We start from the raw sequence: 17,114 nt of genomic DNA on the forward strand, positions 1-17,114 counted from the left end.
GCAGCGGGCAGGTCAGGAGAGGTCTGCCACGCCATGTGGTCACCTCCTGGGCAGGCGGGAATCAAACTCATGAGGAAGTGGCTTAAGCTTCTTAGTGCTGTGCTTTAATCCACTGAGCCACCAGGGAGGGCCCATTTTTATTGTCTTATGTGTTACTTCTATTATTTTTTTGTTTGAAGGTTCTACTGAGGTTAGTATATTATGGACTATTCATTTGTATGGTGTAGTCTTTGTTTCTGATGGGCCATATTATTACATTCCTTCTCTTCTTCATGTTAAAAATTTAGGTGTCTATTGCCTAATAGTCATCATACTGTTACTTTATTCCTGCAGAATTAATATTTGACTTGGCATTGATAAATTATTATTATTATTATTATTATTATTATTTGCTTTTTGGTGAAGCTCCTTACTCTTTATTCTGTCTTTAAGTTAATCTTGCTGAGTAAAAAATTCTGAAATTTTTTTTTTCTGTAAATACTTTCAATATCTCTTGTGAGACACCTTGTGCTTGTAATGATTCTATGGAAAAGTCAGTTGACAGAGTGGTTGGTTTTCCCTTTTAACTTATGTTGCTTATTTTCTTTTTTTATAAAGATTTATTTATTTGTAAATACAGAACTGGGGTACATGCCAGAGGCACAGGGGTGGTGAGAGGATTCACCACCACAGACAGAGAGATCTGCAGATCTCTCCTAACCCACCTATCCCCCCCTTCAGAAGTGTATTTTGTCAATCTGCCTGTCCTGCTCCCCACTCTGTCTGTGGTGAAAATAAGCAACATAAGTTAAAAGGGAAAACCAACCACTCTGTCAACTGACTTTTCCATAGAATCATTACAAGCACAAGGTGTCTCCGGACAGGCAGGGATCAAACTCATGCCGAAGTGGAGTTAGCTTCTTAGTGTTGTGCTTTAACACGCTGTGCCACCAGGGAGAGCCCTATGTTGCTTATTTTTAAGTAACAATAGTAGAGATTAGTCTAGTGGACCAAAAATAAATCTATATACTCTTAGTTGTAATATTTTCACTGAATTTATGTTGTAATATTGATGAAAACATTTGATAGTTGTATACATTGTTTGAATAGAATAATTTTAAATATTAGAAAAAATAGTTAAATTAATATTTCAGAACCTGAATGAGAAGTTGCTGAAGAAAGAATTGGACTACAGTGAGTTAGAGGAGAAACATAATGAAGAATCTATGAGTAAAAAGAATATACAAGCAAGCCTTCATCAAAAAGACCTAGACTGTCAACAGCTTCAATCAAGATTATCTGCATCTGAAACTTCCTTACAGAGAATACAGGCAGAACTAGGTGAAAAAGGAGAAGCTATTCAAAAGCTCAAAGAAGAATTATCAGAAATAGAGACTAAGTACCAGCATCTTAAGGCAGAGTTTAAACAGTTACAGCAACAGAGAGAGGAAAAGGAGCACCATGGGCTACAACTCCAAAGTGAAATTAATCAAGTAAGAGATGTAACTTTTATTGACTGTAATCCTCCTTATGGTTCATTCTTTGTGTGTTCTGGATCACAATATAGTTTATATTAATTGGTAATAATATAGTTACTTGATCATAATATAGTTTACATTAAAATACTATAATTAAAATGCATCTTAATTTCACAACCTGTAATAGTGAGTCAAATCTCATTTCCTTTCATTACATTTTTCTTAACATGAGGAAAAGTAATAGTATCTACCATCTAATACTGGAATAAAGTGTGCATGAATTAATACATATAAATTGTTTAGGCTGGTTTCTGGCACATGATACTCACCAGGTGCTAGCTATTATAATTAGTTGAGTTTGTTGACCCCTTTTTTTTTTTTTAAAGATTTATTTATTTATTCATACAGAACTGGGGTACAGGCTAGAGATGTGGAGCATGAGAGAATTCACCAGGGACAGAGTGGGGAGCAGAGCAGGCAGATCGACGAAGTACACTGCTGAGGGGAGCAGCGGGCAGGTCAGGAGAGATCTGCCATGCTATGTGGTCACCTCTGGGGCAGGCGGGGATCGAACTCATGCGGAAGTCACTTAAGCTTCTTAGTACAGTGCTTTAACCCGCTGCGCCACCAGGAAGGGCCCTGTTGACCCTTTTTATTTCATTTTTTAAAAACTTTTCATTAACATATCTTTAAGATATAACACTATAAAACAGATATTGTAAAAGAAGGAAACAAAATTAGTCTATGTTTATAGGTAAATAATGTATAGCAGATGAAGTTTAGTGTAAGTTTTGAATTTCTATTAAATTTTTAAAATCTATATACATCTTTTAATTATTTATTTATGCATATAGAAATGGGGGTACAAGCTAGAGGTGCAGAGGGTGAGAGGATTCACCAGAGACAGAGTGGGGAGCAGAGTAGGCAAATCCATGAAGTACACTGCTGAGAGAAACAGCAGGAGGGCCAGGAAAGATCTGCTGTGCCATGTGGGTCACTTCCTGAACCAGGGATCGAACTCGCACTGAAATGGCGGTAGCCAGCTTGCAGTGTTGCATTCTAACCTGTTGTGCCACCAGGGAGGGCCCTAAAATCTATACTCTAACTAAGAAATATTCTTAATATTCTTACAGATAACATTAAAATTAGTTGAAAAATGGAAATTTTAGACAATCAACTATACTTACTTAATTGGCAGTGGCCCTTGCTTTTATGGCATTTCCATTCTTGGCCTGAATATTTTTCCTGTTCCTCTTCACTTTGATAAATACTACTTGCTTCACTTCTCACTTTTCTAGAAATCTTTTTATGTATGTACCTATTAAATCACATCAAATCTGAATTCTAATTCATCCTAATTTATCACAGTAAAATTTACTTAGAGTTAAATTAGTAAGATCATAGGTACCATTATAGTTATAAATAAAATTGTTATAAATAAAATAATATTATGTTTATAAATAAATTTTTTTTAAATTATTGGTGGTAGTGATGGTGGTAATAAATTTATGAATTTGTATGCACATTTTTTTCTTTTTCAAAGTTACACAGCAAACTTCTGGAAACAGAACGTCAACTAGGAGAAGCTCATGGTAGACTGAAGGAGCAAAGGCAGCTTTCAAGTGAAAAGTTGATGGATAAAGAACAACAAGTGGCTGATCTACAGCTAAAACTTTCTCGTTTAGAAGAACAGGTAAGCTAGCATTTCAATAAGTATATCAAATGTTTTATCAAAATTGTATGCTAACAAATTTAGTGATAGATTTGAGATATATAAGATATTATCATCCAACCAGAACTTTAATTGTATGTTTTTCTAAAATTTTAAATTTTGTCATAAATTTCTTTCTAATAAAAGCATCCTACTTACTAATTATATTAAGTCATTTTGTTATGATTATGTACAGTAAAGTTCTCAGCAGAATACGTGAAGAAGATTGTTGCTTCAGTTTGAGGCAGAGAACATTCCAGGGACCAAATATAATAAGAGTCTGGTAAAGGCGGATTCTTCTGACTTGGAAAGGATAGTTCTAATGTAATAGTGAAAAATGGACAGCTGAGGAGTGTCATCAATGACTTGCCTGTAACTTTTGAGTTTGCATTTAGTAGTTTTTACTTTTAAAAATTATGCATAAGATTTAGAATGCTCTCTTAATTGAAGGTATAGCTGCTAAAAAAGGTAATTATTTGGTTAAAATAGAAGTTATCATTAAATTATGTCTTTTATTAGAATTAAACATACACTGAAAATTAAAACCTATAGCTTTAATATTTTCTTCTAGACTGCAAAACTAGATATGGTAGATGATCCCATTCTTCTCCAATAAATGATATTTATTACTGTTGTAAGGGGAAAAAATTCACTGATAACTGCCGGGTAGATAATTGTTATAAATAATGTGTATATAATTAATTCCTTTTAGTTGAAGGAAAAAGTAACAAGTTCCACGGAATTACAGCACCAATTAGATAAAACAAAGCAACAACATCAAGAACAGCAAGTTCTTCAGCAAAGCACTACAGCAAAACTTCGAGAAGCTCAGGTAAACATTACATGAATTATTTGCCTTTTAAACATACATTAACCAAATCATTATTATTTTGTTGAGTTAAAATCAAATAATGGAAAACGTTTGATTTTGAAGGGCTTTGATATTTTTCAACATGTATCATTAGGAAATACTTTTCTTTTTATTGATGTTTGAAAATTTCCTCTAAATTATTTTAGAATATTTATTATAAATTGATTTACTATTATTATAAGCAAGTTATGTAAAATATTGTCTATTCTGTTAAATGTATATATCTACATAAAATGTATTTCTTTAAAGTTATTGTAAATGAAACTTTCTGGTTTGGTTAGCCCAGTGAAAATAAATATTTTATATTTGCTATAGAAGAATTTAGCATTTGTTGGTTATGTCTTTGCCTACTTCAGAATTACCATATGAACACTGGAGTAGGTATAGAAAATGTAAGTAATTAAATTAAATTTACACAGAGTCTATAGTATAATTTAGAAAATTAAAAGTTAAATTTTTCTTTTGTCATTGGGAGGAGGATACCCGTTGTTTGACATGAATTTCACTTTGACTTCATTTATTCCCTCATTCTTTCATTAATTCATTAAATGTTATGAACACTGTATGGCACACGGTTATGGTAAGCAATGAGGATAAAGAGGAATAATGAACAGTGTTGTTTGCTAGGAAGTGATAATCAAATGATATATAACAAAAGCAATGTAGTTTAAAAGAGTCAGTAAGTCATATACTTTCTTTCCCTTCTGAGTTTACAAAGTGTATGAAAGTCATATTGATAGAGATCAAAATATTGGATTCATTTATTTGTTCTTCCATTTACTAGAGAGATGAGAAATTGGGTTCTGAGCAAAGAAGTCACATGATCTAACTTAAAACTTTACAGGATAACTCTGACTGCTAAATTGAGGGTAGGCTATAGGCTTACACAAATAGAAACAAAGAAACTGTGACTATAGTCATTCAGTCACAAAATAATAGGCCTTGGACCAGAGTGGAAACTAGATAGTGAAAAATGGCTAGATTCTGCACATATGTACAAGCCATGCTCATAAACTTACTGATAGATTGATGTGGACTATTTATAGAAGTAAAGAATGTTTCCAAGAATTTTGGTCTGGGCATTAGGAAGGATGGAGGCAAGCAAGATGAAGACTAAGAGTCTCACTGGGTTTGGCATCATGAACATTATTGAGAATGTTGATAAGAGCAATTTGCATAGAGAAGGAGGAAGGAAATGCTGATGGTGAGGGTTCAGGAGAAAGTGGAATGTGATATGTTTGATGCAGTGAACAGATAGCTCTAGGAGTTTTACTGTAAAGAGTAGCAAAGAAATGGAATAGTAACACTGAGTAGAAAATTTAGTGTATGTCTCTAGCCAAGTGGGCTTTTTGCATGCACTCCGGAATTAGATTTTTCACCCAGGTAAAGCTGGAAATGACTGTCTTTTTACTTTCTTAGCAAGAGATTGTTTACAGACTGAGAGGAGAGTGACAGACTGGGTTGAATATACTTAATAGTTCCTTATTTCAAACTTCTAATGGGTTTAACTCTTATTTCTTTAGGGAAAATAATCACAAAGAGCCTAGACAAAGTCTGCTATTATGGAAATATGAAAAATTATAAAAATCAAAGAGGTCTAACGAATATAGCTATAAGTGTTTGCATGTACTTTAAGTTATGGTAACATAGAGGATAATTATGTAACCTGCATAGAATTTGGAAAAGGGCAGTTGAGGAAAACTTCTTAGAAGTGACAGTTTTAGTTACACAAGTTTTAGTATTGCAAAGCTGGTGATAGGAATAAATTCCGAGGAGAAGCTATAAGAACAAGAATATTGAAGGTGGTATGAACTAAACTGTTAGGTTTTGCTGGGGCTTAAAAGTATAATTTAGAGATTAGTTAGAGGAGGCTAAAGCATCAGACATGGGTAAGTTTATAGATCCCTTTTTGACATTTATCCTTAAAGATGGAAGAATACTGATGGTCTTAAATGTGCAGAATGAGATTTAATTCTCAAATTGAATATTCTAAAACAGGAAATTTATGAAAAGGTTAATAAGTGCTGTAGTTCAGATGAAACAGAAATGATGGCCTTAGTTCAAGTAATTGTTAAAAGTCATAAGGATAAATATGAGTAATACTTGGGATATAAAATAACTTACCGACTTAATAGTTGTAGAGAAGATGAACAAACAAAAGAATGAATTCCACATTGACAGCATTCAGTGAATGGTGGATGAAGGTATCATCATAAGGAATGAGAGCCCAAATAGCCTTTTATAGGAAAATGTGATGAATTAAGTTTTAGACATTTTTTTAAAATGATTTATTTATTTAAATATACAGAGCTGGGGTACAGATCAGAGCTGTGGGGAGTGGGACGGTGAGAGGATTCACCAGAGACAGAGTGGGGAGCAGAACAGTCAGGTTGACTGAAATACACTGCTGAGGGGAACAGCAGGTGGGTCAGGAGAGGTCTGCCATGCCACCCCCTCATGCTGCAGTGGCTGCGAAAGCTTCATAATGCTGTGCTTTAACCCATTGTGTCACCAGGGAGGACCCAAGTTTCAGACATATTTTAAGGCACTGATAAATTAAAAGTTTGGAGGAGGAGTCATGCTATGTATATTATTAAGAAATGTCAGTGTATTTGTAGTAAGTGGGATTATTAGGATAGATGTGATCAGCCAGGGAGAGAGTATAATGAAAAAAACAGACAACTTAACAGTAATCCAAGACTTCTATGAAGTACCAGTATTGAAGAAAGAGTGAATAAAGGAAGAATAACCCAAAGAAAGAGAGTGACCAAAGCAATCAAAAACAACCTGTCAAGTAAAAGCAGAACAAAGAACTAGGGAGAATCAAAAGTTGAGGAGAAATCAGCAACTTCAAGTGTGGGTGTGTACTGGGAATGCACAGTATGATAAGTGAAAAATGTCTGTCAATTAGATTAGGCAATGAAGCAAATTGGTGATTTTGTTATTAAGCGTAGTTTTAACAAAGTGATACAAACAAAAGTCTGCTTTTTTTGTTTTTTTTTTTAGTAATAAGTAAATGAGAGATGATAGAATTGGGAAAGTAAATGTTTATGTAACTTTTGAAATGAAATGTGATTTGAATAAAGATTAGGCAAACGTGCAGTGAGACCTGAGAATTGTTTTTGAGAAAGATACCTGATTATGTTTATAGTCTAGGACAAAGTTACTGGTAGGTAGGAAGTAACTTAGAATGCTAGAGAAAGAGTGTTACTAAAGGAATAAAGTCAATTGCTAAAAACTATGTTCTGTGGACATAATGGGAGGTCACACATTTGAACTGATGTTCTGAAGTGTACATATCCTTTGGAGTCTGAGAAAAGGAGGTAAATAGGTGAGGGAATGAAATATCAAGGTAGATTATTTCTGAAGATGCCTTTTTTGCAGTGATAGAGGGCTAGTCTGAGATAGTAATGAGTGAATTTCAGGTAGGCAACAGTTGAGAATTTAGAGAATATTGAGATTTTTTAAGTATTTATTGAGGGGCATGTTTGAGAATGAAGACCTGATTCAAGTGAAAAGATTGACAAAATGATTCTGAGTATATAATTAAAGTTGGACTCTAGAAATTTGTAGTGGCATCAATCTATGGAGTTTGTGATTCTGCTTTAACATGATTTAGAAATAAAGCAGTGGAGAAAAATTGCAGCACTAGCTTATTAGCTTTTTGGGAATGCTGATACTGAAAATTTGGGAGTAAAATGAGAATGTAGTTAAAGCAGTGGCTAATTTAGCTTATATCCATATGTGAGGTTTGAGAAGATAAGTCATGCTGAGTTTGAAGAAAATTGAGTTCAGTGTCAAAGAGACACTGAAGAACAGAAATGATATTATGAAATTAGAAGATGGTCAACAAGTTAGAGTCACCATTAGATAGTTGAAATGTTTCATCTGAAACAATTTCAGATGAGTACAAGTTCCTAGGTGTGAGTAATTGAAATGTAGAATGAGTAAAGGTCGAGGAATTAGTATGATATGAATGTTGAGGGTGTATTCTTAATTCTTTATGTATTTTGTATTTCCCAGGAAATTGGCAGAAATTGGGATTGAGAGAAAGACTAAATAAGGTCTCAAGTCTTCAGTGAATGAGGTAGGGATTTATAAATGATAGCAAAACAGAGTAGAGGGTAGAATAGATGAATGGCATACTCCCCAAAGCATCATGAAGCTTTTACGTGAGGGTGAGTAATGGTGGTGAAAAACCAGGAAAAGGTCAACCTCCCCTGTTTGCCCAGTGCAACAGCCCTTACATATCATAAAGGGTTAAGGAAAAAATCAACATCTATAAAGGGAGAACCACATTTCAATTATGACTTGGAAATAGAGTGACTGTTTTGGAGAAAAACTTAGGCCTTATCCTGTGATTCCAGAGAATGTAGAGAGAGATTGTTAGTGGCAGGAGTAGCATGCATGTGAAAGCAGGGAGGTTAGGTTGCCTTTTATTGTGTCCTTGAAACTTAAAAGAATGAGAACCATATTTAAAAGTGAGTGATTTAAAATGTTTTAATATTGGCACTTGAGGGCAACAGGTGGTTTTGCTCACCCTGTTTTACAGAGGATGGGCTCTAAGATTTGTATAAGATTTGCATTGTTCTTAGTAAAGATACTCAGACTCTCTTAAAATGATTGAGGCAAAGGTGGGTCATATAGTAAAAATGTTAATGGGTTTATTCTGGAATGTAGATCATTGCATCATGCTTTGTGTAACATTAAGGCTGTTGGTAAAGTGAAAGGAGAATCTCTTGAATCATAGAGGAATCATAGAAGAGTCATATCAGGATACTGAAGTGAACTTTCATGAATGTATGTGCGTCAGAGTACGGTCCCTTTTTTTCTGTTCGTTCAACAAATATTCTAGAGCATATTTGTCTTTGATAAATCAATGAATAAAAGAAGCAAATATCTTCATCTTAGTAGCGGATACATTCTAGTGAGTAAGTAAAGGGAAGTAGATAAACATGAAAAATAAATCACATAGTGCTTTAGAGGACAGGTGTTACAGAAAGAGAAAAATATTCAGGACAGAGTATTTGAGATGGCAACAACTTTATTGTAATAGTCAGGGTAGGCTTGATTATGAAGGCAGCATAACTTTTGAAGTGTTCAGACAGAAGGAGCAATTAGTGCCAAGACTCTGAAGGGGGAGTATGCTAGTATAATTGAAGAATAAAGAGGGGTCTCAGTGCATCAAAAGAACTCTACCAGAAGAATAGTAGGTGATGAAGTCAGAGTATTAGAATAGGGGTATGGTTAATTAAAGTTTTTTTGTTAAATTATAATGTTATTTATAAGATGGATGTATATTACCATATATGTGATTATAATTATTTAAATGTGCCATGTTAAATGTAATAGGATTACATTTATAAGATATGATTAATAAAATAGTAAGATTAAGAGTTGAGTTGTGAAATTTACCATTAATCATTTTATATTTGAGAAATAACTTTTTAAGTTCTCTATCTTTAAGGTAGTAGTGTTTCTTTACAGAATGATTTGGAGCAAGTACTTCGTCAAATTGGTGATAAGGACCAAAAGATTCAGAACCTTGAGGCCTTATTACAGAAGAGTAAAGAAAATATTTCCTTACTAGAAAAGGAAAGAGAAGACCTTTATGCAAAAATTCAGGCTGGTGAAGGAGAGACTGCTGTTCTTAACCAATTACAAGAAAAAAACCATACTTTACAGGAATATGTAAGTTTACAAATGTATTATAAAATTCACGTGTATCTCTAAATCTGTTTAAGCATTTTGTTTAAATAATTCTTCATTTCTTCTATTTAGTACTTTTTAAGATACATTTTTGACAAATGCCATCTCATTTACCTTAGAGGTGAGTTGTTATTGTGCTGAAAGTAAATTAACATGAATTGACAAAGGAAATCATGTCCCAGATTGTAATTTATTTCTTGTCTGACCATGAGCTACTCACTCCATCTTGTTAGTTCATTTGAAGATTAGAGATATTACCACTGCATACTTATATCATGGTATGTTACAATGTTTAAAAAAAGATTGAATAAGAAAATGTATTTGTAAGAACAACTAAAAGTAACCATAAACTGTTAGTTCTAACTGAGATTGCTTAGTATATAAACTTCATGGCTACTTATATTTTGATAATTCATATATCTTTGGAGAATATTTAACTAATAATAATTTGGTTTGTTGCCTTATTGCCCAACATTCATAAATAATTTAAAAAGAACTTAATAAAATTTACTGCATTTTGAAACAGAAAACAATTTCAGTTGCTTTTTTGGGAAGAATTGTCCAATTACAGAATTATACTCACCAAAATGAAAAGTATTAAAACTTTACTCGTATTTACCTTTTTATAGGTCATATCACTTACCTAATTTGGGAATTAGACTGCAATATAAGTGATTATCCCTAGTCATCAAAATTAGCCTTGGTTACTACTATTTGTAAGGAATTCTCTAGCTTAGTTTTAGTTGTATGTCACATGAACTATGCAAAATGGAGCCCAGAGAGAAAAATGGCCAGAAAAAATTAGTACCTTAGTACTCATGGGACAGTTTCATGAAATCTGACTTGCTAATAATTAGTGTCATGAGATGTTAGGGAGGAAAATATTTGTAGAAATAATTGCTGAAGGAATTTTTAACTTGATTAAAAATATAAACAGTTCAGTGTACTCTAAGCAAAGAACACCAAAGAAATATCAACTAAATGAAATTTAGATGATTTCATCTAAATGAAAAATATGTGCTTTTCAAATAAAAGCTAATATACAGATTGAGAGAAAATATTTGCAATACGTTTTTCTGACAATTCTGAATTATCAGAATGTGTACTAATTATTACTTAATCAGATCAGTAACTACTGATCTGGGCCTGGAGTTAAATGGACAGTACCGCAAAGGGGTGCGAAGAAACACTTCTGGGTAACTGAAATTTTCTCTTGATAGTGGCAGTTGCTTAATGAGTATAACATTTTTCAAACTTAATAATCTGCAGGTATAATTATAAATCAATAGAGAAGACCCTAAAATAGGGTTTTCCAAATTTGATGTTATTTCTTAGGATTTTGATATGGTATATTTACTTAATTTTGGAAAAATATGTACAGCTATCATAACACTCATGATGTTTAATTTTGGTGTATTAGTTCTTGTTATCATTTGTGACCTTTCTAATTAGTCTTGCTTATTTGTAGGTAACACAGCTAACAGAGAAGTTGAAGAATCAGTCAGAAAGCCACAAACAAGCTGAGGAGAATTTGCATGACCAGGTGCAAGAACAGAAGGCCCATCTTAGAGCTGCGCAAGACCGTGTCCTTTCCCTAGAAACAAGTGTCAGTGAATTAAATAGTCAGTTGAATGAAAGCAAGGAAAAGGTCTCCCAGCTTGATATTCAGGTGTGTAATAATGAATTATGTAATTATTTGAGTTTGTAGGAATAAAGTGCCAATTTCAGGCTGCCAAATGTTTTTAAACTCTTTCTTTCCTTCTCCCTTCCCCTTTCTGCATTCATGTACTGATAGAAAAGAAAACACTGAGTACTAATTAGATAAAGGTTATTTTTGGACAGTTTATTAAACATTCCTGTTTGCCTTTCCCATCTCCTGCTTTTCTAGCAAATTGTACCTCCTGAAAGTACTGGATCTTGCAACCTTTCTCTGTTCTGATGAACTGCTTATTATTTTTGAAGTTCAACTTAGTTTGATTTTACGTCATTGTATTTATGTGAAATATTTTCCGATTTTAATTTTTTATATTTTTAAAGGTTTTATTTAAAAAATATCTTTACATGGTGTCGTGTAACATATGTTCTTTCAGAGACCACCATAGTAGTCTTATTCAATGAGTAAATCATGGAGTGGGAGTTAAGACATATTTCTTTCTCCATTCTCCTTATGGCTTTCTTATTCTAGATGATATATAGTAAAGAAAGTTACATAGCATTTGTAGATCTTGATTTTGTTTATTTTAGGAGAATAATTCTATCCAAAATATAATAAAATAGCATAACTGGCATACTTCTTAGAAACTGATGGGTATGAATACATATTTATTTTTTTAAAAAAATACAATTGTTGGGCCTCTTTGGGAGCCTGGGAGTTAAAAGTTTCAGCCCTAGAACAGCTAAGGTACCTGGGAGAGACTAAGTTCTATCCCCCGCCAGGGAGCTGACTCACATGGTGCAGCAGACCTCTCCTGTTGCACTTGTGGCTCCTGCTGCTCCCCTTAGCATCGTATTTTAGTACATCTGCCTGTTCTGCTCCCCATTCTGTCTCTGGTGAATCTTCTCACCCTCCCCCTAAACCCCCCACACCTTTGGCCTACATCCCAGTTCTTCTACATAAATAAAAATCTTCTAATAAAGAGATAAATATTTAAGAAAGTAATTGTTAGATGAGTTTTAGGATAACCCAATATATGGATGTCCAATTTAAGAGGAGGGAAGTAAGGGAGGAAGTAGAAATGAATGCCTAGGCCAGTCTGATTTGTTTAGCATTATAGGACCCTTCCCTTTACAAAAAGATCACCCTGTAATTCTGTTCATCTCAGAACTAGTTCTTATGATTAGATCAGTCACCTTTAGAAAAAAAAAAAAAAAAACATTGTTCTTTATCATTGCTTACTTTGACAATAAGTTCTTCTTTTCCTATAGTTTTAGAAAAATGTTGCAAGTAAGTATTTTTCAGTTTGTGGTACTTTTTTCCAAAAGTAGTTTAATTTCTTTCTAAGCTCACTAACTTAAAGAGGTAAAATATGTAACTTTACTTTTCTTTCAAGAGTTAAAACTAGTAACTTCTCATGTTTTAATAGATATTATTAATAATATTTAATATCTATATATCTGTTTGACATTAGTCAAAATATACTGACTTTACTATATTAAACAAAGATAACTAGGGTAATATTTTTTATGGAGTATCCTTTAAATGCACAAATGTAATTTTTAAACTGTTTCCAAGTTTTTAGTCTGCCATATAACTTTTGATCCTTACTTTCAAGATATTTAATATGCAGTATCATGATAGCACTAAGGTAATTCTCACTTTCGATAGTACATCATGAGAGGACTCTTTTTTTTTTTTTTACTATTTTTCATGCAAAAGTTGCAACAATGCTTTTGTAGTAGTTGTTGGCATTTTCTGCTCAAGTCTAAACTTACTATGAATGTAGGGTTCACAGAACGGCTAGTTATACAAAAGCCTACATTTTTTTTTTTCTTCCACCAGAAGCACTACTAAAATAAGCTAAATGTAACTATTACTTAATCACTTCCAATTTTTTTATATATATGACTCATGACTTTGGAAGATACCATATTAGTGGAAACATAATATATTAAAAGGCCATGAACAATTACATGAATTTTTTATTCCTTGGGTGAAATTCCATATATAAATGAAACTGACTTTACAAAAAGTTTCTTCATAGTCTGTTATGTATTTATCATTTAGTATAGATTTACTACCTGTCATTTATTTTTTGCTTTAAATTTAACTGCCTATATACCTTGTTAAAAGTATTATTTCTTTGAAAATTTTAGGGGTTTTGAGAACATATTTTTAAAATTTTTCCTTTCTGCTTAAAATTACCCCAGCACTTTAATCTTAGATTTCTAATTTCTTAGTTGGCTGATCTTCTCCTCAGTCAACTTAAAAAAAAGTTCCCCTTTTGCTCTTTTCTTAAAATGCTTTAATTTCAAATATACCTTTCTCTTCCCTACTTTTTGATTTTCATATTACATAAATATTTGTGTTTGCTATTATTCAAATGCTTAAAAGTGTTACTTTTGGTAACTGAACTTTTTTTTTGCTTGTTTGATTTTATTTCTAGTCTATTATTGGAAGCTTTGAACTTTTTGTGTATCTTTCATTCTTGACTCTTATAAGAATTGCAAATTAAATCCTGTGAGAAGTTACTAGTAGTACTGAGTTCCAGTTTCAGTTAGACTGTCTTGAATTTTGGAAATCTTGATTAATTTTGGAGTCATCACTTTCATTGGTATTTTACCTAGTTTATCATAAGGTAGATAAACTTTATATGTATACTTCTGAAAGATGCAGTGGCCCTTCTCAGTAAAAATGTATACCTTTTCTTTGATAGGAAAGGGTTACTAGGTGTTTTGGTATCACAGGGATAGGTCTGTGCTACATATAGCTATTATTAGGAGTCATCTCCATTATTTACCCATGTGTTCAGTTTTCACAAATGTTATTTTCATTGTCTACATTCTTAAGTTGTTTTTTTTTTTGAAAGGACTTAAATTTAAAATTAATGTAGTGAAAAAAGCATTGTGTATTCACAAGGGGTAAATCAAGAAGTAAATATGAATTAAATGACTTGTAAATTTTGTTACAGATTAAAGCCAAAACTGAATTATTGCTGTCAGCAGAAGCAGCAAAAACTGCTCAAAGAGCAGATCTTCAGAATCATTTGGACACAGCCCAAAATGCACTACAAGATAAACAGCAGGTAAGGAAACCTGATGCAATTTTATATCTTAATGTTTTGCTAGATAAATCAGTTGCAAACAGTTAATAATTATGTCAAGATTTATATAACTTTGTGAAAGATTTACTTTAACCCCTAACTAAATCCCTGAATTTAGAACCAGTTGAAAGGTATGAGTAGTAGATGTAGGAGACAGACAGAGAAAAAAAATATCAACTATGTTTTTCATAAAGCTCAACTGATGTAGCTGTGGTGAGCTTCCTAATACTGTATTTCTCCCCTAGACTAGACCTCAGTGTGGAACTCAAATATTTACTCCTAATTGTTTAATTGTTGTCTCATCCCATCAAGTGCCAGTGATTGGGAAAGAGAAAGACTTCCACACCTGTTATTAGTAGGTAGACTGGGCCAGGACCCAGATACACTTAACGCTTTGAAAGAGGAAAACAGAACCATGTATTCCCTCTCAATAATAAGAATTATTATTTTTTTCTTGGAATTAAATGGGGGCTACTGGCGATACAGCTCTTAATTTTTTTCATTACTTCTAATAAAAAAAGTTTCCTATGTTAGAACCAAGGACAAGGTGCTGGCAGATTTTTTTTTGCCTTTTACCAAGTGGAGATAACTTTGAATTCACTTTTTTACTTGAGAAGTAATACTGGTTTTAGTCCAATTTTTAAAAACTATGGAAGTACATTAGGTGTTCTTGATTTGTTATTTAATGTTGTTTGTTGTAATGTTGATGAGAAAAGAGTCCCAGCTAAATTTTTATGCAATAACCTCAAGAAAGTATAAAATTTATCGGCTAACAAATGTTACTAACAAAATTCTAAAGCAAATAGCAAGAGAATAAAGCGTTTTGAATTATTTCCGATAAAGGGTTAATATTTTTGCTATTTAATATTTTCATATTAAAAAGTAAATGCACCTGCAGTAAATAAATGACCAGACTACATTAGGAAATATTCAAGTTCAGTAAGAATCAATTGCAAATTAATAGTAATAGAATGTGCCCCTTTTGGTGATAAAATGTGTGCATATGTGCTTAATTAACACTGGAAGGATTGGGAATGATGTAGAATAAGCCATTAAAGTCATTGTTACTGATGATATACATTAGTTCAACCTTTTGACATTAGAGGGGAAGGAAGCTGTTTGGTAGTCTATTTCAAAAACTTTAGAGATTTTTATATTTAGCTTACTTTTATTCTTTACTCTGTGGGAATAATCATAGCTTTAAGGATACTCTGTATCTCTGTTAATGCAAAAGAAATATTAGTAGCAATAAAATAGAATGTTTTTGTTAAAAAGTGGAAAATAAAATTTCACACACTCATTAATGTTATTTTAGAATATGTCAAAGTTTCACGATACCTTGTTTTGTAAGAACAAAGGATGTTACAGTAAAACAGTACATAAAATGAGTTCCTATTTATATTTTAAGAGTAAAATAAAAAAGAGGCTAACATTCAGAAACATCTAGAAGGAAGGTTATCAAAATAGTAAGTATTATCTGATAGTGGTGGATTTACTAGTAATTAAACTTTTTAAATGTTATTTTAAAATATGACATTTGAACTTTGAAAATATTTAATAGTAATATAAAATTTATTGTTTAAACCTAATTTATTTTTTGTATATTTTGGCTACTAAAATAACTTCCTAGAAGAACACTGAAAAGTTACTAAATTGTTACTCAAACTTACTATTTCAGACTATACAAGACTTCACTTGAGGTACTTTATATTGGTAGTTAAATCTAACCACTGATAAAACTCAGGTCTTTCCCCAGATTGTTTCTTTATTGAAGTAACATTGCAGTAATAATACAAATAGTTTTTAAGATAACATTAGACTGTAGTTTTACTTTGTCCAAACATTTGAGCCCTATAATAAAGTAAATTTTATAAAAATTTTCTTTAATTGTGCTTTTCTATAGGAGTTAAATAAGATCACTACTCAGTTGGATCAGGTCACTACAAAGTTGCAAGATAAGCAAGAACAGTGTAATCAGCTGGAAAGTCACCTCAAAGACTATAAAGAGAAACATCTCTCTTTAGAACAGAGAACTGAAGATCTAGAAGGTCAAATTAAGGTTTGTATAAAAGAAATTAAAGTTAATCATATTTTCTACTGCTGTAATAATGGAAACTGATCACTGAGATGGTCAAAGATATTTAATACCAAAGGGTAAGATTGTAGTATAAAATTTACAAAACTGGGCCATCCCTTGTGGTGCAAGGGGTTAAGTCTCAGCACCATGAAGCTATAAGCAGCTAATGCAGCACAAGTTTGATCCCCTGTCAGGGTGATCAAACCTTTCCTAGGGTGATCAGCAGACCTTTCCTAGTCTAGCCTGCTGCACCTCTCAGCAGTGTATCTCAGTAGGTCTATCTGTTCTGCTCCCTGCAGAATCCTCTCACCAGCATCCTGTCCTCCCAACCTCTGGCCTACCTCTCAGCTCTTATATGCATAAATAAATAAAAATAAATCTTAAAAACTACTAGTCATTTTTTGTGTCTTTTCAATTTCATCTTCATTTTTAATCTTAATTAATGGGTAGCTTTTACAAATGACAGCTATTAGCCTATCTATCGGTTCCATTGTAGTACATGTTTTATTTTTATTTTATTTTTTTTATT

The 17,114-nt window shown here is 32.5% G+C and overlaps 1 protein-coding gene across 1 annotated transcript in view; it reads left to right on the forward strand.

Moving 5' to 3' along the window:
* Nucleotides 1-17,114, forward strand: part of EEA1 (early endosome antigen 1) — a 93,737-nt gene that overhangs the window by 58,001 nt on the left and 18,622 nt on the right. Inside the window, exons 12-18 of the mRNA XM_012735139.1 lie at nucleotides 1,134-1,472; nucleotides 3,001-3,150; nucleotides 3,881-4,000; nucleotides 9,527-9,730; nucleotides 11,217-11,417; nucleotides 14,377-14,490; nucleotides 16,412-16,567. Coding sequence (XP_012590593.1) covers nucleotides 1,134-1,472; nucleotides 3,001-3,150; nucleotides 3,881-4,000; nucleotides 9,527-9,730; nucleotides 11,217-11,417; nucleotides 14,377-14,490; nucleotides 16,412-16,567 — 1,284 coding nt within the window. The remainder of the gene's footprint in view (nucleotides 1-1,133; nucleotides 1,473-3,000; nucleotides 3,151-3,880; nucleotides 4,001-9,526; nucleotides 9,731-11,216; nucleotides 11,418-14,376; nucleotides 14,491-16,411; nucleotides 16,568-17,114) is intronic.

The sequence above is a fragment of the Condylura cristata genome, unplaced genomic scaffold (genome assembly GCF_000260355.1).
Source record: "Condylura cristata isolate star-nosed mole 26May11 unplaced genomic scaffold, ConCri1.0 scaffold00004, whole genome shotgun sequence".
In the NCBI taxonomy this organism is placed as follows: Eukaryota; Metazoa; Chordata; class Mammalia; order Eulipotyphla; family Talpidae; genus Condylura; species Condylura cristata.